General features: G+C 42.9%; 3 protein-coding genes across 8 annotated transcripts in view; 1 reads left to right on the top strand and 2 right to left on the bottom strand.

The window, feature by feature from the left end:
* Nucleotides 1-22,803, bottom strand: part of MTLN (mitoregulin) — a 1,146,577-nt gene that overhangs the window by 34,975 nt on the left and 1,088,799 nt on the right. The window lies entirely within an intron of this gene.
* Nucleotides 1-22,803, bottom strand: part of NPHP1 (nephrocystin 1) — a 364,586-nt gene that overhangs the window by 108,091 nt on the left and 233,692 nt on the right. The window lies entirely within an intron of this gene.
* Nucleotides 15,923-22,803, top strand: part of BUB1 (BUB1 mitotic checkpoint serine/threonine kinase) — a 40,990-nt gene continuing 34,109 nt past the window's right edge. Inside the window, exons 1-4 of the mRNA XM_050753005.1 lie at nucleotides 15,923-16,062; nucleotides 19,789-19,848; nucleotides 19,930-20,068; nucleotides 21,286-21,482. Coding sequence (XP_050608962.1) covers nucleotides 16,037-16,062; nucleotides 19,789-19,848; nucleotides 19,930-20,068; nucleotides 21,286-21,482 — 422 coding nt within the window. The 5' untranslated portion in view covers nucleotides 15,923-16,036. The remainder of the gene's footprint in view (nucleotides 16,063-19,788; nucleotides 19,849-19,929; nucleotides 20,069-21,285; nucleotides 21,483-22,803) is intronic.

Raw genomic sequence — 22,803 nt, 5'->3', positions numbered from 1 at the left:
GTTCCATCCCCTATCCTGAACAATTCAAGGTTTGCTCTTTACTCCATAAAGTCTTGCCCCCTTGGCTGCTTCCTTGACTTGGATCTTCTCTTCCATTTCTCTCTGCACCAAGTGTTTCCTGTGGTGACTAAACACACAGACGTGGGAGGTGTAATAATTAAAGAGGAAAGAAACATGAAGGGTGGCCTGACGGTTAACAAGGACAGGTTTATTTTAGAAAACAAACCTGGGAGGGGGTTTTGGCCAAGTTAGGTTAGAATCCCACTTTCTTACAGACTAAGAGCTTTTAAGGATTCAGGGTGGGAGAGTTTATTAGAGGCTTGTACTGCTTTTGTGTTTCTTTGTTGTGCTTATTAGGGAGGGAGAGTTGTGTGTTTGTTTTCATACATCTTTCTGCAACTGCAGGCATACCCCCGAGTCTGCTTTTAGCTTCCCTATCTTAGTGGACCTGAAAGGAAAAGAATGTGCTTATTAAGGCCCACTGTTTTACTGGGGCCCATTGTATGACAGTGAAGTTTGGTAGTTACCCAAGAGAATTTCCCCCCACCTCCCTCTGTGCCTGAGCTGTTTTATCTGTGTTTTACTGTCTGCTCTTTCTGGCTGTTTGTAGTTAGAAGAGAAATGATTCCCTTGAAATGCATGAGGCTAGAAAGGGAGCTAGAACTTAAAGTGGTGGTGTTTGTCCAACATGACAGTGTTCCTGCTCTGTCAGGGGGATCAATGGGCCCCGACTTAGCGGGGGTGTTGGAAGGCAGAGAATGGGATGTAGCAGGGTCTGAAGAGTTCTTTCCTCTACCCAGCCATTCTCCAGGCTTAGGGATTCCCGAGTACAGTTGGGAAGGGGAAACATTGAAGGAAGTAAGGTTTCTAAATTTGCCATCAGGATAGAACTAGGGAAATAGTCTCTCCCGACTGATCTTTCTTGGTTAGATAGGCTGCCCTACAAATTTGTATACAGTTAAACACGAAGGATACATGGGGAGTGGGTTCTGATAGCACATCTCTGATTTTTCCTAAGGAAGTGGTGCTAATTCTTAGTAGTGAGTCTGAAGGAATATTTAGGTAGGATTCTTTTCTGTGTTTCCTGCTGCCAACGTGCTACCTGGCTGTTTCTCTTTTCCTTGGAAACCTTTATTGCTGAGTTATTCTCCACCCCACTCCCACTTTTCCTTTTCCTCCTGCTTCTAATTCTGATTTGCTCAAAAAGTTTAATAACTATTAAAATGTTTACTCCGCCCTGTTTTTCATACTTCCTCTTTAACCCACCTCTGCCTTCTCCCAAGCAAACCAACTAGTGTTAAAATAATAATAATCTTTCTTATCTGTCTCCTAATCACATGGAAAACTGAATTTTTGACCTTTGTTTTTACAGTGTTGGGATTATATTTTCACTTCTGCCTCTTGCTTTTCACATGTAATTGAACATAGGAGAAGTGCTCCCAAGTCATTGCTGTAAACCAGAATCAATTCTTTAATGTGTAAAATATTTTGGGGTAAGAGTGTTTCAAAACTTCACTGCTGCCTGCTTGTTTGAGCACACGCTATGTTTCCCATGTGGAGCCACTGCCCAGGGGCGGCAGAACACCTTTTGCACACTCCTCGCCTGCCACTGAGCTTCATTCCTTGGATTCTGTCCCTAGGAGGGGGCTGGCTGAGTTTGTTTTTGTTTGGTTTTGTAGATAGATATTGACATTACTTTCCAAAACAGCTGTAGCAATTGTCAATCCCAGTGGCAGCATTTGGGAGTATAATTTTTTCCCAGATGGGACCATGAGCCTAGTTTTGCAGCACTTGGGTTGATGGGGCCTGATAAAAATGGGTTACACAAAATGGCTCATTCATTTCACAGAAAACCCTAAAGGGCATCCAGAATGCTGTTTAAACCAACACATACCAGCATTATCTTGGGAATAAGGCATTAAGAACATTCTTGACCTATTTGTAGGCGTGAGGATCACATTCATTCCACTCTCATGAGCAGCTAAATAAACTCACTATACAGTTAAAACTTTACTCTTAAACAACTTTTATCATAACTATTGCTATTGTTTTATTTTTTATTTTTTTTTTAGAGACAAGGTCTCACTCTGACACCGAGGCTGGAGTGCAGCAGTGTGATCATAGCTCACTATAACCTCGACCATGAGATCCTGAGTTCAAGTGATCCTCTCACCTCAGCCTCCCAAAGTGATGGAATTATAGGCATGAGCTACCATACTCGGCCACTATTGCTGTTTTGAAAGGGAGCCCTCCTCTCCCTTACCACATTCTATATTAAGAAATTCCAAATTAAATGAAGAGATAAATAATTCAAGGATAATAAAGTTAGTAACTGTTCATGTAATGATAATAAAAATAAGAGTCAATTTTGTAAGAGGTGTATTAAACTGTATAAATTGTCCTGGCTGAGGTGTGGGGGTCGAGGGTACCCCAATGACTGATGTATATATAAAATAAAGTCAAAACTCTTGTTAATGTCTCAAAGACAACTACGAACAGAGTTAGGTTCATTGGCTCACTGCCTCAAGGGAGCCAGCATGCTATGGGAAACATGTCTCCCTAAGAAAGCACTAGAAGGACTGGTTGTAGGATTTGGGTTTGTGTTAGGTCATTGTATAGGCCAGGGTGTGGGGGTTCCAAGAAGCAGGCATTTGCTGTGGATTGGGTGCTGTCAGGAAGCAGGTATACATTTGTGAGTAGCCTTGTTTGATGAGAACATTCTGTGAAATTGTTTATGTTCAACAAGACACCACCACAGCTTAGCGACAGGCCAACTCTTGACTCTGAGGAGTTGCATTTGCCTTTCTCCCACTGAAGAAATTGAGTTCATAGAGGACAGATGATTTGACCAGTGGACCTGCGTCCCCCTCAATAGCTGGGTAACTCCCATTAGGTGTCCTGCCCTGTCAGACCCTCTTCACCCACCTTGAATGGTTGGTGTCAAGAAAACAACTGGCATTTAGAAATTAGTTCCTAGAGGTAAGGGAAATATGGCCAAACTGAAGAGTTATTTGGGACCTGTATTCATTTGCTAGGGCCACCATAAGAAATTACCCCAAACTGCAGGGCTTAAACAACAGAAATTTATTTTTTCACAGCTCTGGAGGCTGGAAGTCTGAGCTCAAGGTGTTGACAGGGTGGCCTCCTTCTGAGGACCATGAAGTAAGAGTATGTTCCAGGCCTCTCTCCTTGGCTTGCAGGTGGCCGTCTTCTCCCTGCCTCTCCACATTGTCTTGGACACGTGCCTGTGTCCAAGGTTCCTCTTCCTGTAAGGACACTAGTCATATTGAATTAGGGCCCACCCTAATCACCTCACTTTAACTTAATTACTTCTTTAAACATTCCATCTCCAAATAAGGTTACATCCTGAGGTATTGGGGTTAGGACTTCAATATATATGAATTTGAGGGGAGGGACAAAATTTAGCCCCTCAGAGGATCTACTTCTGTGAAGATGGAGGCTTCTCTCCCACCAGGAGCAAAACTGCAAGAAAAGCTCATAGAAATACAACAGGTCATTATTGTCAAGCGCGTCCGTGTGAAGAGACCATCAAAACAGGCTTTGCGTGACAAACAAGGCTGTTTTTCACTTGGGTGCAAGTGGGCTGAATCCAAAAAGAGAGTCAGAGAAGGGAGATAGGAGAGGGGCAACTTTATAGGACTGGGGTAGGCAGTGGAAAGTTACAGTTAGAGGTGGTTATCTATTGTTAGCAGGGGAGGGGTCTGTCACAAGGTGCATGGTGAAGACATCATAAGACTCATCGTCCAGAAGAACAATGTCATGAGGTCAATTAATCAGCTGGGGCAGGGCAGGAACAAGTCATAATGGTAGAATGTCGTCAGGTGGGTTAATTAGTTAAGGCAGGAACTGACTATTTCATTTCTTTGGAGCAGCTTTTCGGCTGCTCCAGACTTCTTGGCTCCTGCAGGCCATCTGGATGTACATGTGCAGGCCACAGGGGTTACAATAGCTGAGGTTTAGCTCAGAGGCCTGACAATTATGCTTTCTGCAACTAATTCTTCTCTTTTTTGCTTTCGAATGCCATGAAAGTGCAGTGACCACACAAGAAACAAGATGGCACCCATGACTGGTGCATCTGGTAGTCATTCCAGCCTTGTCTCTGATTGGCTTACAGGCCTGTTTTGTTTTTTGTTTGTTTGTTTTTTTTTTTTTTTTTTTTGGTCATTCTTCTAAGAATGAGTCATAAGGTTGTTCTTGGAAAGAACTAAAGAGGAATCACCAGTTAGTGACTGAAGCAGTTGAGGTTTGCAGTCTGCCAGAGTCACCCATTTATTTTCAGTGGTTTTTAAGTTTTCTTTTCAAAGTCACAGAGAACTATGCTAAGAACTTACGCACAGTTACCTTGTTGGTTGCCTCCCCAGGACATACTCCCTATTTTACTTCCCAAAGCCCCTGATTTCCTTAGGTCATATGCCCATGTGATTCTGAGAAGCCTTTAGAAGAAGGCAAGAAACTTAACCAGTTCAGAGTGACACAGTGCATTTGAGACTTTGGAGAAAACAGATGAGACAAAGAACTGTTATAACCGTTTTGCTATCACGAAGAAAATTGGCATAAGGGCAAAGTGAATAAAGAGAGATAGCAGAGTTGAGGGAACCTGCAGACAAAGGGAGCTAGAGTCTCAATCAAACTGTACCCGAAACCTACCTCTGGATTTTTCAGTTAAATGAACCATTAAATTCACTTTACTGTTTAAACTAGCTTGAGTTGAGTTTTTTGTTGACTGCAACTCAAAATATCTGGATAGATTCATCAGCATCTCTGAAATGTTACCAGTGTTCTTCCAAGTGTGTACCAATTACTATATCATGACATACTAATTAATGTCCAGGATGAGAGATACTGATGTAGATGTACCTTGAATTTTAGAAAAATGAAGGAGACTATCATGTGGGAATAAAGGAAAGAAAACAGATCTCTGTGGGATTTGATTTCAAATTTTCGACATCATCAAAATCCTTACCAAGCCAACTGGGTCTAGGCAGGCATAGCATATGTTCAATAAACATAGTATATATTCAGTGATGTGGAAGCAACTAAAGAATGAGAAAATGCTGACAATGGCAGAAGCAGCTAGAATGCAAGTTTGGCTTGAAGCTTTTAAGTGACTACTATAGAAAATATTTAAAGTGAATGTAGAAAACAATCTCCACTGTTTCTTGGAGAGTTGATCTTCCTACCTCTTATTTCATTTGACCCCCAAATATGTGAACCAAATAAAAAGTCCCTCCCACAATGCTGGTTGCAAAGTCCAAGTGGACACTGAGGTCCAAAGGTCAGAGATGATCAGAAAGATAAACTGGTCAAGGGAATTTAATGGTTCAAATTGATTATCCATCAAGAAGTCAAAATGGGCAGTAGGTCCAAAAAAAGAAGCCCAAGAAGTCAGAAAACCAGAAGCCCTAAGGCCTATCCAAAAGAGAAGCAGAAATAGAGAAACACTGCCCAGTGAACCAAGTATCCCAGGGAAACAGCCCTGGACGAATACAGCACATGAATTGCAAAGAGCAACAAATGCAAAGACAATCTCATATTCAAAAGCATAATGTCATGCACTAATATGCGAAAGGAAGGAGACTGCAAAGATTAACGAATACAAGATGAAAATTTAAGAGTACTAGCAGCAGCAGTAATTGCAACAGCAGCAGGCAAGGCAGAAAGTCCTGTCTAATGGAAATACAACTTACGTGAATGCTGACTGAGGCTGAGCAACCATTTTAAAGTAATGTACATCTGCTAACATTACTTCTGGATAAGACAACTCTCTGGCAGGGAAATTATAGATAGGAAGACACGAAAGACTGGGATTGAAATGAACCAAGGCCATTACAATGTTGCCTCTAGTTACCTGTGCCTAGAAGCTTTTGTCATTCCCTGGAGGAAGAGAAATCAGCAGTTAAACATGAAGCATGTCTGTGTAGTAGATATGATAATTCACCATATGAATGCCCAAGCTAAGCATCTGATAAGCTAGTCTACACGTAACTTATAGTCTCACTTCAGTTTTTCTCATTATTTCTTTGTTTCCAAAAAGACAAGCTAAAGAATATTATTTAGACTTTGATACACACACAAGAATTATATTAGTGCCCAACTATATAAACATCTGTGAGGGGCCAGGTGTGGTAGCTCATGCCTATAATTCCAGCACTTTGAGAAGCCAAGGTAGGTGGATTGCTCAAGCCCAGGAGTTCAAGACCAGCCTGGCCAACATAGGGAGACCCCATCTCTACAAATAATTTAAAAATTAGTGGGGTATGGTGGTACATGCTTGTGGTCCAAGCTACTTGGGAAGCTGAGGTAGGAGGATCACTTGAGCCTCAGAGGTTGAGGCTGCAATAAGCCATGACCAAGCTACTGCACTCCAGCCTGGGCCACAGAGCAAGACTTTGTCTCAGAAAAATAATAATAAAATAAACTTCCATCAGGACTATCCCTGAGATTGGATGTTTTTAAGTAACCAGGTCTGAGACTTGCTCACCTCTCTTTTCTGTAGATTAGTAAATGTCCAGCTCTTTGAAGGGCCAGAAGCCGATACAAGCTCAGCAACAATGATGATTACTTCCCAACTTGGTAAGAGGACAAGGTTGCTGTCCTGAGAATATGATTTTATAAAAGTAGAGATGCTGTTAAAGCTCAAGAAATTTTAAGCTTATGTTCAAACATGCAGATCACCTCTTTTGTATAATAAAAAAAAATTCTGCTGGTCATTTTCCTGGGTTCCTGTTTCAGAGCTTCAAACACCCTTGGAATTTCCTGTGTGATAGGAGTGTCTTTGTTATGCTAATGAGGGGACCTCATCTGATGACTGAAGAAACACCATCATCCTTTGTCTCCCGCTGATTAGATAAACTACATGGATACAAGTGGAGTGGTTTTAAGGAGCGGGAAGTTTAATAGGCAAGAAAGAAGGCAAAAAGCTCCCCCATAGAGAGACTGAGGGAGGGGGACTCCTAACGGAGAGAAAAACCCCTGTGTGGCAGAAAAGTCATCAGTTATATTGGGAGGCTGGAGGAGGTGGTGTCTTATTTGCATAGGGCCCAGGGGATTGGTTTGACCAGGTGTATCATTTATGTAACTCATGAAAAACCTGGTCCTCCTACCCTAGCCTTTTAATATGCAGATACAGGTAGCCATGATGTCCTGCACAGGTGGTGTTATCTGTAGGCGGCTATGACACCTGGCACACATGGTGACAAAGAGAAGAGGGGAGGAATTGCCAATTGGATAGACCTAGTTTCTAATTGCTGGCATTTGCGTATCAATACTTGCCAGCTTGGCTTTCCAAGCTGCTTTTCTATTAGGAAGGAAATGTTTTGGGAGTTGCTTTTATTAAAAGAAATGTCCACTGAGAACCTTCACCCTTTCTACCTACCTAAAAATTATTTCTTAGTAAATCCTGTATTACCATGGGGGGGCCCCTAGACGTCTTCAGGATGGAAGCTGGTCAGCAGAAAGACCAAGCACCTGATAATAGTGTTGATTGAGGCTTTGAGCCCTATGAGATCAGCTTGTTCGCCAGACCTCCAAGATGCTGAAGATTGATTTCAATGAAGTAGCTAAGTATTTATTCAATCATGCTTATGTAATGAGACCTCAATAAAAACTCTGGACACTGAAGCTCAGTGGAGCTTTGTGGTTGGTGAACACATTGATGTGACAGCAGAGTGACATACCGAATTTCCCAGTTAGGGGGGCATGGAAGTTCCATGTCTAGGACCCTCCCAGACCTCATTTTATGTGTATTCTTTATAATAAAATTCTAATAATAAGCTTAGGGCTTTCCTGAGCTCTGTGAGCCATTCTAGTGAATTAGTGAACCAGAGGGGGTCATGGAAACTCCCAACTTAGTGGCCAGTTGGTCAAAAGTGCAGGTGGCCTGAGAACCCCTGAACCTGCAGCTGGCATCTGAAGTAAGAGTAGTCTTATTGGGGACTATGCTCTTAAACCTGCAGAGTCTGATGCTAACAATGGGCAGTTAGTGTCACAACTGAATTGCAGTACATCTAGGTGGAGTAGAAACAGAACACATTCTATCAGAATCAGGAAAGGGATTGACCAGTCACCTCTCAAGAGTGATGTGGTCAGCTGTCACTGCCTACATGCCCAAACCACCACCTTTAAGATAAATCTGGCCAGGGCCTAGTGGCAGGTGATAAGCTAGTCTACAGGTAACTTAGAGTCTCACTTCAGTTTTCCTCATTATTACTTTGTTTCCAAAAAGACAAGCTACAGAATGTTATTTAGACTTTGATATACACACAAGAATTATATTAGTGCCCAGCTATATAAACATCTGTGAGGGGCCAGGTGTGGTGGCTCATGTCTATAATTCCAGTACTTTGAGAAGCCAAGGTAGGTGAATTGCTCAAGCCCAGGAGTTCAAGACCAGCCTGGCCTCTTTCCTCAGAGCTCAACACTTCCCTGACACATGATTTGATTTTTTTTTTTTTTTTGAGACGGAGTCTCAGTCTGTCACCCAGGCTGGAGTGCAGTGGGACAATCTCGGCTAACTACAACTTCTGCCTCCCAGATTCAAGTGATTCTCCTGCCTCAGCCTCCCTGGTATCTGGAATTACAGGCACCCACCACCACGCCCAGCTAATTTTTGTATTTTTAGTAGAGATGGGGTTTCACTGTGTTGGCCTGGCTGGTCTCAAACTCCTGACCTCGTGACCTGCCCACCTTGGCCTCCCAAAGTGCTGGGATTACACGTGTGAGCCACCTTGCCTGGCCACCTGACACACGATTTGAATGGTGATTTTTCCAGAGAAGCCAGAACTCCTCCCTTCTTTCCCAGTAAAGATGATTTGTTATGCTTAGAACTAAATGTGATTTAACTGTTGTAAGCACGTGTAAAATAAATTCCCAAATAAGAAAAAAATCTATTTGTGGTCTAAGGGTGTTTCAGTTCTGAGGCCAGTTAGGCAGTCTAATAAATGTCCATCCTGACTGGCCATCTCTCTACTGAAAGTGAGCACAGAGCAATTCTTTTACGGAGGAAGCAAATGATGAAGTAAGATTCATCATCAGTCAGCAGAAGAGATAGAAAAGACTTCGGAAAACATATAAAGAAAGAAGCACAAAATATAGATTAAGCAACAGCTCCTGAACACTACAAAGCATTTTAAACATATCCATTTTGGCAGACTTTCAAAATAAAAGCCTCTGTTTTTCAGGACTCCAAAGGAAAAATGGTGGGATCTGAAGAGGCTATTCTCATCCATCCTATTTTGTGAGTAAGTCATAAGAGATCGAAAAGGTGATAGCAGCTGTGAAGAAGAAAGGAAAACAACCTTTGTCCTCAATGCCTGAAGGCAGAGAAAGGCTTGGAAAAGCTGTTGGTCTCTGGCCTTGCCCATAGGGATCATCCCACTAAACTAGGATTTAGGAGCCTAATTGGAGGGGATTGAGACTACAAATTTAGAATAATGCCCTTAAAGAGGAAAGTGACATGCTCCATGTATGCTTTCACTTCCAGGACTAAAATTTGCTGGATCGAGTTTCCTAAGTATTAGGACAGTCTGCCTCAGAATCCAAGTCAGCACAACTTACACAGCAATGAAAGAATCCAAAGTTCAAGAACAGAAGCTAAGGAACTCTGTAGCTGACAAGAGGGAGGAAGTCTGAAGAAGTGCACAAAGTGAAGTTGGGCCAGTTTGGAGGAAATACAAGCAGCCATATATCAGTGCTTAGGATTCAAGGCCTAGCTTCTGAACAATCAAATTGCCTCCAATAGGAAAGGGCAAGAAATATGGCCTCTGGTCTCTATTACTGATATGGTTTGGATCTGTGTTCCCACCCAGATCTCATGTCAAATTGTAATCCCCAGTGTTGGAGGTGGGACCTGGTGGGAGGTGATTGGATCATGGGGATGGATCCTTCATGAATGGTTTAGCACCATCCCCTTGGTGCTGTTCTCATGATACAGTTCTTTCGAGATCTGGTTGTTTAAAAGTGTGTAGCATCTCCCCTCTCTCATTTTCTTCCTCCTGCTCCAGTCATGTAAGACATGCCTGCTGTCTCTTCACTTTCCACCATGATTGTAAGTTTCCTGAGGGCCCCCCAGAAGCAGAAGCCACTCTGCTTCCTATACAGCCTGCAGAAGCATGAGCCAATTAAACCTTTTCTTTATAAATTACCCAGTCTCACGTATTTCTTTATAGTAGTACGAGAATGGACTAATACAATTACCACACCTAAAATGGAATTAACATTTAGGGATCACTTGAGACCTTCATATAAACACCAGGATGATGTGCTGAACTGCACAACCTATCAAAGATTACTGGGGAGGCTTCTTGAGGGAGTTGGGATCCCATTCCCCTATCTCCCCTCCATCTTTCCTCCCAGTCTGCAGTGATACAGGGTAGAACAGGGCTACCATTGGTCCCATAGGTGTCCTCCAAAATCACAACACACACACAGATGAAAAATGTCTAAGATGGAGCTATAGATCTCCTTTTCTGCCTGTTGACTTTATTCTTAATATTCTACAGTCTCCTAAATCACTCCTTTGTTTTCTGAAACTATTCTAATTATAAATCTCCAACCTTATATAATGTTTCAGGGCACTATGTGCTAGCCACACATCTAGTACTACTACTTTGAATGTCTCTGAATTTCTCAGGGAAATGAAGATACACAAGTATCTGGGATTATTTGCTTAGATCAAATCTGCAGAACCTAGAGAAAGTCATTTTCCTTTGTGAAACACAGCACTAATTTTGATATTATGTGTCATTCCAAGATATGTTAGGAATTAAGTTGAAAATCTTATGAGGTTATTGGATAGTGGAAGACAAAGGACCGTTATGAAGACAAAGGGACAGGTTTCTTCATTCATTTCACAGATCAGGAAGCTGATACCCAGATTGAGAGTTTAGGTCATTTGCCCCATTTACTGCTTCTTAGGAAAATCAAGGTTGGATCTTAAGTACACTGATGTGGCCTGATTTTCCTTCTCCAATAAGTTTGGAATTACGATGTTGGAATCGCAAGACATTGAAAGCCCATATACAAATGAATATACTTTATTTATTGGCCTTCATAATAGAGAAATTTATCAGAGTCATTTTTAGATAGATGGACATTTAGTATTAAAATCATAAGGGGAATTGGAGTCGGAAAGGAAGACAGATTAATAGCTGCACATTTCCGCATCAGATGCATATATTTAGACATAGCTAGATCTGCTGCTCTGACCCAGACCAAAGCACACCTCTCCTCTCACACTCTGGGGTGGGTTTGAGGAGACAAGGTAACAGAAACACTAAAGCAACAGTAATGCCAAAAATAAGAGGGAGTGCCACATTAATGAAGCAAGAATTATCATTTAATAGACTTTCAGACATTCTATGACAACTGCTGCACTCTCAAGTTAGGCCTGAGACAAAATGGCAGAGGAATAAGATTAAAGACAAGGGTGAGAGCAGAGAAATCGGAGTGCCATCAGTGGCACGAGCTTCCAATTGGTGAATTTTTTAAAAATGAGCCACACATTTGCCAGCCCTTTGGTATTTTCTGCTTATATCGATATATATAAATGGCCAATGTGTATTTCTTTGAGGTTTACAGATTTTCTTTATCAAAGTATCAAAATATTCAGAGATTCTTCATTTATCCCTGACATGTAGAGATAATGTGGAGCTCTTAGGAAAAAAAAAAAAATCATTCTAGGCTTAGGAAGTGGAACCTGAAACTTCTTTCAATAAGCTTCTGAAGCCTGTGAACCAAAGTTGTCTGCTCTTTTACAAGGCCTATTGTGTAGAAGAAAAAGGCCTGGTAACCCTCCCAACTCAACTTTGTTAAAACGAAAGTAGCAGCCTTCCCAGCACCAACGGCCTGTTTCTAGTAATTCTCCTAGGCTCTCCAATTATCTTGGATTCTTTTCTTTTTCCTATATATTAAGGACATCATTGTGTTCTGAGAATTGTCCTTCCATGTGATCTGATTCCCTCCTTCATCTTCCATTCTCTCTGCCTGCAACGCCAGTTTGAAGTCTGCAAATTACTTTTCTCTGCCTTTTCTGCCCATCCCTCTCCCTGTCTCCAATAAATCCTGAACACTACCAGGTTCAGGATTTAGGCTCTTTAGATTTTTATGTTATTAGCCAAATAGGGATATTAAGATGAACACATTGTGTCGGCAGATCACTTTGATTTTTCCTCTAAGAATAATGGCAGAGGAGAACTGCCATAAGTGAAAATAAAGGGAAGCCATTGAATAAGCCAGGACATTATTCCTAGGAAAATGTGGGTCTCTAATTACTGCTGACAATGCTAGTATTTTATTTCTATGACTCCTGGATATACCTGCGGTGATTGGCATTGGAGTTTGACAAGGAGTTAGTTTGCTTTTTTTAAGGGCAGTGTAGAACAGCATCTATAATACCTCACCCATAAACAAGCCTGGTGGGAGAGGAACCCCCAGTAACAGAAGTGAAGGAGAGTAAACAAGTTCTGTGGCTTTTAGAAAACAGGGTAGAGCTAAGTGTAACTATCATGAGGTCCATATGATCATATGCTTATTTGCTTCAAAAAGACTATTACTAAAGTGATGAAGTACAAACTTCTTAGTGTAGCATTCAAGATGTAACATCAAAATAACAAACCAGTCTTTCAAAAAAGAACCTCTAATGCTCATGAATCCTCAAGAGTGATTTCCTTCTAAAATCTTGATTTACACATGGAATGACCTCCCCAGGGTTCTGCCAGACCCATATCCATCCCCACTCCCTTCAAGGCCCAATTCAAGCCCCACCTTCCCTATGAAGCTTTGTCTGGCCAACAGGTCCACAAGACCTCTTCCTCCTCGGAATACCTTTAGCACAGGGGTCTCCAATCCCAGGCCACGGGCTAGTACCTGTTCATGGCCTGTTAGGAACTGGGCCGCACAGTAGAAGGTAATTGGCAGGTGACGGTCTGAGCTCAACTTTCTGTCAGATAAGCGGGATGTTAGATTCTCATAGGAGTGCAAACCCTATTGTGAACTGCCCACATGCGAGGGATCTAGGGTGCGAGCTCTTTATGAGAATCCAACACCTGATGATCTGAGATGGAACACTTTCATCCTGAAATCATCCCACCCACTGCCCACCCCCACAATCCCTCGCCCCCGCCACCACCCCACCATGAAAAATTAAAAATTGTCTTCCATGAAAACCTGTCCCTGGTGTCAAATAGGCTGGGGACTGCTGGCCTAGCAGATACAGTCTGAACTCTTTTGGCTCTTAATATACATATATACCACCTTTAAACAATTCTTTATTTCTGTGTCCTCATTTCCCAGACTAAATCATTAATTCCTTCAGGACAGGCTCTGTTTGACTTAGACAAGGTTATAATTAGCACCTAGCTCATGATGGCTTCTCAATCAACATTTCCTAATTGATTACTGATTGAGCCACTATCAGAAGCAGATGAAAACTTGAGTTGATGGGACCAAAAGTGTCCTAGTTCCTGTGATGGTTAGCGGAATCCAGCACTTATTTAAAGACCTCAGAGTTTATTACCTTTTGAGTAATAAACCCCACAAATTGGAGACTCAGGTAGATTCAAAGCCATCAACACACTGGAAGAAATTTCGGACTCAGTGACCATCGGAATTTCCAGAAGCTAAATTTTTGTTTAGGGTTTTTGTCTGTCTTTCTCTCTTTCTTTCTCTCTCTCTTCTCTCTCTCTCTCTCTCTCTCTCTCTCTCTCTCTCTCTCTCTCGGAATTTCACTCTGTGGCTCAGGCTGGAGTGAAGTGGTGCAATCTGAGCACTGCAACCTCTGCCTCCCAGGTTCAAGTGATTCTCCTGCCTCAGCCTCCTGGGTAGCTGGGATTATAGGCACGTGCCACCACGCCTGGCCATTTGTTGTATTTTTAGTGGAGACGGGGTTTCACTATGTTGGTTAGGCTGGTCTCAAACTCCTGACCTCTTGATCCGCCCATCTCAGCCTCCCAAAGTGCTGGGATTACAGGCGTGAGCCACCGCGCCCGACTTTTTGCTTTGTTGGGAGGAACTCCCCTCTCTGTCGCTGGAGTGCAGTGGCACGATCTCAGCTCACTGCAACCTCCGCCTCCCTGAGTTCAAGCGATTCTCCTGCCTCAGCCTCCGGAGTAGCTGGGGGGATTACCGGCGCGCACCACCACACCCAGCTAATTTTTGTATTTTTAGTAGAGACAGGACTTAGCCGATTTTTGTATTTTTAGTAGAGACGGGGTTTCACTATGTTGGCCAGGCTAGCCTCCAACTCCTAACCTCAGGGGATCTGCCCGCCTCGGCCTCCCAAAGTGCTGGGATTACAGGCGTGAGCCACCGTGCCCAGCCTTATTTTTTTAGGTATTTAACTCAAGAGGCCAAGGAAGCAGAACCTCCACCTAACCTCCTTCTAGCATGAACAGCTCTTTATTTTGTATTGTCAAGTGACCCTTGAAACACTTTTGAGAGGTAGAGTAAAAAGGTATTAAAGACCAAGGGCAGAGAAGACTAGGCTCTTTCCCAACTCACTCTTAAGAAACATCAGCGTATTACATATTACTTTATTAATTTTTTTTTTTTTTTTTTTGGAGACGGAGTCTCGCTCTGTCGCCCAGGCTGGAGTGCAGTGGCCGGATCTCAGCTCACTGCAAGCTCCGCCTCCCGGAGCCATTCTCCTGCCTCAGCCTCCCGAGTGGCTGGGACTACAGGCGCCCGCCACCTCGCCCGGCTAGTTTTTTGTATTTTTTAGTAGAGACAGGGTTTCACCGTGTTAGCCAGCGGTCTCGATCTCCTGACCTCGCTGATCCGCCCGTCTCAGCCTCCCAAAGTGCTGGGATTACAGGCTTGAGTCACCGCGCCCGGCCTACATATTACTTATTTCCTCTTTAGACATCTGGACTCCTCTACAAAGAAGTGTCTATTTTTGATTTTATGGTGTCTAAGAACTTGGTCTCCCAGAGTGCCCTGTCCCCCAAAAGATGTTGAAAGCGGACATTCTGTAATCTACCCAAACTTTTCTGCTTTTATGTTAATTACAGCTGACTGTAGAGAAAGTCCAGTCCCGTGAGCCCCACCTTCCACGTGAAGCTGTTTGACAGTTCCCCTGTGTGGCTCAGGGCCCAGCCTTTCAGATCAGTTAAATAAAGCCCAGGGGTCTACTCCAAGGACACTAACCCATCACTTTCCAGTGCCTCGTATAAAATTACGCAGCCGACCCTAGAACGCCCCTGCCCCGCCCACGTCCCCTCTACATGAAGGCTGAGCCAAAAACTCCTCAGGTTTTTCCACAGGCCGTCGTCACTCCCTCTTTGCCACGGCATTTGAGATTCTGGGCTAAGACTATTGGTTTCAGCATCTGGGATATTTTCTCACAGCCGAGGACGCTGATAGAAAACTGCCAGAAAGCGGGAGGGGTCCCCGGCAGCAGGTCCCGTTTTTTCTCGCCTCCTGCCTCCCGGGTGCTGCGGATTACGCTACGACAGTCTCGACCCTGCACACGGATTTTTTTTCTTCCGTTCCATGAACCAGACATAATGATTCTGATTTACATATTTAAGTGAAGGGGAGAAGAAACACGACTCTCAGGACCCAAGGACTGAGGCACGGTTTTTCTTTCTCAAAGAATTCCAGTTAAGACATTTTTCTCTTGCAAAGTCTTTCCTACAATGATGGTTTAATCGTGTAATTATGTAGACCAGCTACAACCTGGATAGCTAAAACAAAAAAGCCAATTCCCTACGCCGAGCCAAGCCAGCTCCCCCTCGCCGCGCCGCATCCCAGACACCCGGTGCTCGCTCAGCAACTGCCAGGTTTCGGTTCAACCGAAAACCACGGGAAATGGGAGGAGCTACTGGCCCAAGGGAGGGAGGCGGGACTTGATCGCCGAGCAACGGCCCCGGCGATTGGCCAGCCTTCTGCCGCCGCCACCAATGGGCAGGCTCCCTGAAACGTTCGGCGAGCCGACTGCGGCTGCGCGGGGTATTCGAATCGGCGGCGGCTCCTGGTTTGTGGCTGAAATTTGGCCGCTGCCGGCCAGCGTCCTCTGGCCATGGACACCCCGGAAAATGTCCTTCAGTAAGTGTCCGTCTGGTGGGGCGGGGAAGCCCAGGGGGCTGGGGCGGCTGGGGTTAGGGCCTGGCCTGCCCCAGATCTGCCTTCTTTTGCCCCCTCCGCCCCCTTCCTGGGTTTGGAATGTGTCCCACCCAGCAAGGCCGTGGGCTGCGTGAGAGCCGGGGAGGGCTCCGGCACCTTGGATTCCGCTGAGGCCTGGAGCTTGTCCGCCCATCCACGCCACAGTGGCCGTTTGGAGGAATCTGGATAATTCGTTAGGTCCTCAGAGCTCTCGTTTATTCTTTGTAAGGAATCCCCTCCTGACGGTTCAACCTGAGAAAAATCCTGAACCTTGTGTTTAGATTTTATGATACATTTTCAAAATCAGGTGTTTAACAATTCGACTACAGTAGGGAACGAATTTAAAGTTGCTCTCCTATTCATAATCTCACTGCTGTTTTTTAAAAGTCTTTGAATACAGGGTACTTTTAAGAAAAAAAAACTGAAAAAAAAAATAGCTTTGCCTATTATTGAGTGATGTGTGCCAACCCGCCAGCATCAGTAACTTTTGAAGTTCCCACGCTTTTGTTTTATGACTTAGATGATTTACCCAGACTGTGACTTAAAGGCATTTAAAACGATTAAGTCATAGGTGCAGGAAGTAAAACTGGTCCGTTTTATCAGTTCCTTGGGATCAGAAGACCGAGATTGTTAAATATAGTCCAAACAAAAATCCATTTACTCTAAGACTTTTTCTGTAGCCTTCAACCTAGCCGGCAAATTATTTTCTTTCAGAAGTCCCCCGCCCCTTTTTTTAAATGGAAAGCAAATATTCCTGGTCCTATTTTGGCTTACTAAAGATGAATTTGCTTTAATGAACTGGATGTTTTACTATTACAGGGTATTCAGGTCATTTTACTAGAGAAATGTGGTTGGTGTTAGAACATGAAATGTTTACCTTGGGCGGGCCTACTAGACATATTTTGGAAGAAAGGTTCTGAAATAGGGATTTGTCCCTCTGCTATAAAGCATGAGAGACATTTAAAATTCAGAATTTTTTTTTTTTAGTTTTAAAAATAAGCAATACATTTATATGACTAAAAGAATATTTAGAACAGTATTTACCAAGAACTCCTGTACCTGTCTACTCTCCTACTCTGTCACATGTAACCGTTTTTCTAGTTTCTTTTTGGAAATATAAATATTTACATTATTATAATATATTAAATGTCTGCATGTTTGTATACATTTTTTGCCTTTACCACACATAAAATATAACAGTATGTACACTGCTCTTTTGCCTAACAATATCCCTGGAGATCTCTACCAATACATAAAGTTCTTTCTTATTCTTTTTTTTACAACCGTGTAATATTTCATGTACCATAATTGATCTAAGCAGTCAACTATTGATAGACACAGATTGTTGACAGTCTGTTTCAAATGGTGGCACAGTGAAAAATTTTGTACAAAACATTTTGCGGATACACATGTGTATGTGTCTTCCAAATCTGCAGAAGTGGTTTGCTGGATCAGAAGCAAATCAGTCCAGTTTTGGTAGATAATCCCCTTGGCAGGAATTGAGCGCATGCCCACCTACAAGCAAGATGTGACAGAGAGCCTGCTTCCCATTGCTGCACCTACACAGTCTTGTCACGGTTTTTATTTTTGCCAATCTGATGAGTGAAAAATTGTGTCTCAGCGAAGTGAATTTCTGTTTTGAGAGGTTGAACATTTTTCATGTTTGTGAGCCATGTATGTTTTTCTATGAAATAATTTCTTATGTCCTTTGCTCGTTAAAAAAAAATGGGTTAATAACTTTTTTTCTCAGCTTCTAAAAGCTCATTGTTTTTCCAGTTTATCATTTTTGACTCTATTTTGTAGGTTTTTTGTTTGTTTTGGTTATTTGCCATGCAGAAGTTTTTATTTATATATAGTTGTCTTTATTTAGCTTTTCTTTTGTGGCTTCTGGATTTTGAGTCATAAGAAACATTGATTTCATTTGTATACCAAGGTGATAGCTAGAAGTAAATATTGCTTTTTAGGCAGGACATGGTGGCTCATGCCTGTAATTCCAACACTTTGGGAGACTAAGGTGAGAGAGTCACTTGAGGCCAGGAGTTCAAGACCAGCCTGCGAAATATAGTGATACCTCATCTCTGCAAAAAATAAAATAAAAAATTAGTCAGACATGGTGGCATGTGCCTGTAGCCTCAGCTACTCAGGAGGCTGAGGCAGGAGGATCACTTGAACACAAGAGTTTGAGGTTACAGTGAGCCATGATTGCACCGTTGCACTCCAGCATGGGCAACAGAGCAAGATTCCATCTCTAAAAAAATAAAAATAAAAATACATATTGCTTTTTTACATCTTTAAAAAAAAAAATCGTATAGTGTCTCAGACAGAAAACCTAGGAGTCTTCCTGACTGGTTTCCCACTTCTATTCTCACCTCTACCTCCTCCTTCACACAGAGGTACATTAAAATGCAAATTAGGTCTTGTCACCCCCGCATTTTCCTGCTCATCACACTTAAACCACACTGGCTTGCTTTCTGTTCCTGAAGTTCTCTCAGCCTTGACCATTTCCCCCTCAGATAGCTACATGGCTGTCTGGCACTGATCACATGTCACCGCCTCTGAGAGGCAGGATTTCCCTGACCAGCCTGTCTAAAACTAGTAACTCTTATCACATTCTCACCCTTTCTCCTGTTATATTTTATTTTGTTTGTTCTTCTAAGTACTTAGTGTAACCTGACATTACTTTGCATGTTTCTTTTTGTTTGTTTAGCCCCTCTAGCATCTGAATTCCCAAGGGGAATTTTGCTCTGCCTGACTGATTTTTTTCAGCTGTGGTTGAGTATGTGGAAGTGGGGGACGCAGAGTTCTCTGGGAGCTCTGTGGCTGATTTCTGAGCACTGCTATCATCTACTGTTCCTCTGGGACTTTGTTACTTTGAAGCCATGAAAACTGTGTCTGGAACTCTACTTTGTGGTACTCTGGGCTGCCTCACACCCATTTACAAGTCCTCTTTGACTCTTGTTCCAGCCATGTCTCAGCCATGCTCCTGGGAAGCAAAGGCAGGGGTGTGAGTCAGTGCCATGCCTGGATCCCACTGGAAGGGCAGGGATCTGAGTCAGTGCCATGCCTGGATCCCACTGGAAGGGCAGGGGTCTGAGTCAGTGCCATGCCTGGATCCCACTGGAAGGGCAGGAGTCTGAGTCAGTGCCATGCCTGGATCCCACTGGAAGGGCAGGGATCTGAGTCAGTGCCATGCCTGGATCCCACTGGAAGGGCAGGGGTCTGAGTCAGTGCCATGCCTGGATCCCACTGGAAGGGCAGGGGTCTGAGTCAGTGCCATGCCTGGATCCCACTGGAAGGGCAGGGGTCTGAGTCAGTGCCATGCCTGGATCCCACTGGAAGGGCAGGGATCTGAATCAGTGCCATGCCTGGATCCTCTTGTTAGGAGGAGGAGCAAACTTCTGGACACTGCCCCTCATGGTGGTAGTGACATTGGGGTTCTGTGAGAGGAGAAGGACACTTGGGGACAGAGCTGGGACTTCTGGAAAAACACTGGCTGCTTCTGAGTTTTCTATGTCTGAGCGAATGCTTCTTAAAATTTTAAATACTATGTGGATTGATATTTAAGATTTTCATTGTAATGCATATAAATGGTATATGTAAAATGAAGTCTATCTTTTGCTTGTAGGCAGTATCTCTAATATCCCATGTGCATACCTTTCTCTCTTCTAGGATGCTTGAAGCCCACATGCAGAGCTACAAGGGCAATGACCCCCTTGGTGAATGGGAAAGGTCAGCATTTAGTTATTTTATTTCCCCTAAACAAACTATATGCTGTCCCGTGGAAAATTAACATTATCCATATTTTTCTAGATACATACAGTGGGTAGAAGAGAATTTTCCTGAGAATAAAGAATACTTGATAACTTTACTAGAACATTTAATGAAGGAATTTTTAGATAAGAAGAAATACCACAATGACCCAAGATTCATCAATTATTGTTTAAAATTTGTAAGTATACTTAAGATGTATAATCAAATCTATAATATTGTTGTACTTTTGCTTTTTAAACTTAGATTGTAAGATCGTTTTAGACTTTTAATTCCTTGTTTCTAGTTCTGAAGATGTAGAGAGGAAAGACTGTTTATTCTCTGATTCAACAGACTTCTGTGTCACTAGTGATTAAAAAATATGTAGGGGCTGGGCACAGTGGCTCACGCCTGTAATTCCAGCACTTGGGGAGGCCAAGGCAGGTGGATCACTTGAGTTCAGAAATTCGAGACCAGCCTGGCCAACATGGTGAAATCCTGTCTCTACTAAAAATACAAAAATTAACTGGGCATGGTGGCAGGCACCTGTAATCCCAGCTACTCGGCAGGCTGAGGCAGGAGAATTGCTTGAGCCTGGGGGGTGGATTTTGCAGTTAGCCAAGATCATGCCACTGCACTCCAGCCTGGGTGACAGAGTGAGACTCTGTCCCCCCAACCAAGAAAAAAAATTATGTGCGGACTTCTCTCTACCAGCAACCAGTCAGTCAACTCTGTAATTGTGTCTCCAATTCAATTCGAGCACTACCTGAAAATACCTTCAGATTCCACAGGTTAAGGGTTCTGTTCCACAAGACTGCCTCTCACTTCTAATGCCAGTTGCAAGCCACAGGTTGTTTTACCTGTGCTTCTGACTGGCTGGCTATAAAGCAGAGTTCACACAACCCTCTCCCTGGGCCTGGGTTTGATGAATTTGCTAGAGTGGCTCACAGAACTCAGGGAAACACTTACTTTCGGTTAATGTTTTATTATAAAGGATATTACTAAGAATACCGATGAATACCAGATGAAGAGATGTTTAGGGCAAGGTATTGGGGAAGGTGTGTGGAGCTTCCTTGCCCTTTCCAGGTGTGACACCCTCCAGGAACCTCCATGTATTTAGCTCTCCAGAAGCTTGTCTAAGCTCTATCCTTTTGGGTTTTTATGGAGGTACCTTACACAGACGTGATTGATTAAATCATTGGCCATTGGTGATTGGCTTAAACTTCAGTCCCTCTTCCCTCCCTGGAGGTTCAGCGGTGGGGCTGAAAAGTCCAACCCTCTAAACCTGCCTTGGTTTTGCTGGTGACCAGCTCCCATCTGAAGCTACCTAGGGGCCCCCAGCTTAGCTGGCTAACTCCTCACCAGACGTAGACTAGCAGTTCCATTATTCTTACGTCTTTTTGTTTTGGGTTCCCGTAGGCTGAGTACAACAGTGACCTCCATCAATTTTTTGAGTTTCTGTACAACCGTGGGATTGGAACCCTGTCATCCCTTCTGTACATAACGTGGGCGGGGCATCTGGAAGCCCAGGGAGAGCTGCAGCATGCCAGTGCTGTCCTTCAGAGAGGAATTCAAAACCAGGCTGAACCCAGAGAGCTCCTGCAACAACAGTACAGGTGCTTACAAAGTCAAACTCACTGTGATGATTCTGACTTTGAAAAGGAGTGTTTGCTGTTAAAAATTGTATCGTTAGCAATTTGTACAGGGAAATCCTTCTAGTTTTGGAAAATGTGGATAATATAGGATAGTGTAAAGAAAAAAACTGCTCAGAAATATTACTGTTAACAATAACTGGCACATTTCCTTCTTGTATCTTTTCCTGTGCCTGTGTGGGTATCTTTGTGTTTATATATTTTAACAGCAAGTCATATTGTATGTCTGGTTATACATACAAAGAAATACTGAAGAAATTATGAACTTTTAAACTACTTCTGTAGTAGTTGTGAAACCTGTCACAGTGTTGTGTCATAATCCAACCACTCTCCAACTGGACATTGAAGTTGTTTACATTTTGATTTTTATAAACGGCACTATGATAAATACCGTTTTTTTTTGGAGATAGAGTCTCACTCTGTTGCCCGGGCTGGAGTGCAGTGGTGTGATCTCAGCTCACTGCAGCCTTCCACTTCCGGCCTCAGGAGATTCTCCTGCCTCAGCCTCTTGAGTAGCTGGAACTACAGGGACGTGCCACCATGCCCAGCTAATTTTTCTATTTTTAGTAGAGACGAGGTTTCACCATGTTGGCCAGGCTGGCCTTGAACTCCTGACCTCAAGTGATCTTCCTGCTTTACTCGGCCTCCCAAAGTGCTGGGATTACAGGTGTGAGCCGCTGCGCCTGGCCTGTGATGAATATATTTCTTAATGAATAACATTGTTCACATTTTTAAAACTTTTTCTATGATCAAACATATGTCACTTAGGGAACTGTGAAAATACAGAAAACGAAAGAAAACCTTTTGGCATTTTCCTTGGCACTTTTTTTCTTTGTTACAGGATTGCATGCATGCTTTATATACATATACAGCTTTGTTTCAACGTCTTTTTCCTTCATCATAAAAGTATTTTTTAGTATATTTCCTATTTTTACTTAGTTTCTACTCATAGATTCTCAGAATTGAAACTGTTGAGTCAAAGGGTGTATGAAGAGTTTTTACACTTGTGGTGCATGTAACCAAACTACCTATTGAAGGTTATACCAATTGTTTACTCTTCTCCTCTCATTAGTAGAATTTGAGATCCATTATCTACTGCACCCCTTGCCAGCCTTTAATATACTCATCTTTTCAATTTTTCTGTATTACTCATGCCTTTTTAAGATGTCATTATGAGATTTTTCAAACACACAAAAAAGAAAAAATTAGTATAATAAACTTCCATTTATCTATCACCAGCTTTTAATAATTAACATTTCATGTTTCTCAATGCTGAGGAATTTTA

The sequence above is a fragment of the Macaca thibetana genome, chromosome 13 (genome assembly GCF_024542745.1).
Source record: "Macaca thibetana thibetana isolate TM-01 chromosome 13, ASM2454274v1, whole genome shotgun sequence".
Classification (NCBI taxonomy): Eukaryota; Metazoa; Chordata; class Mammalia; order Primates; family Cercopithecidae; genus Macaca; species Macaca thibetana.
Note: the sequence above shows the minus strand (reverse complement) of the source record. Positions and strands in the feature narration are given on the sequence as shown.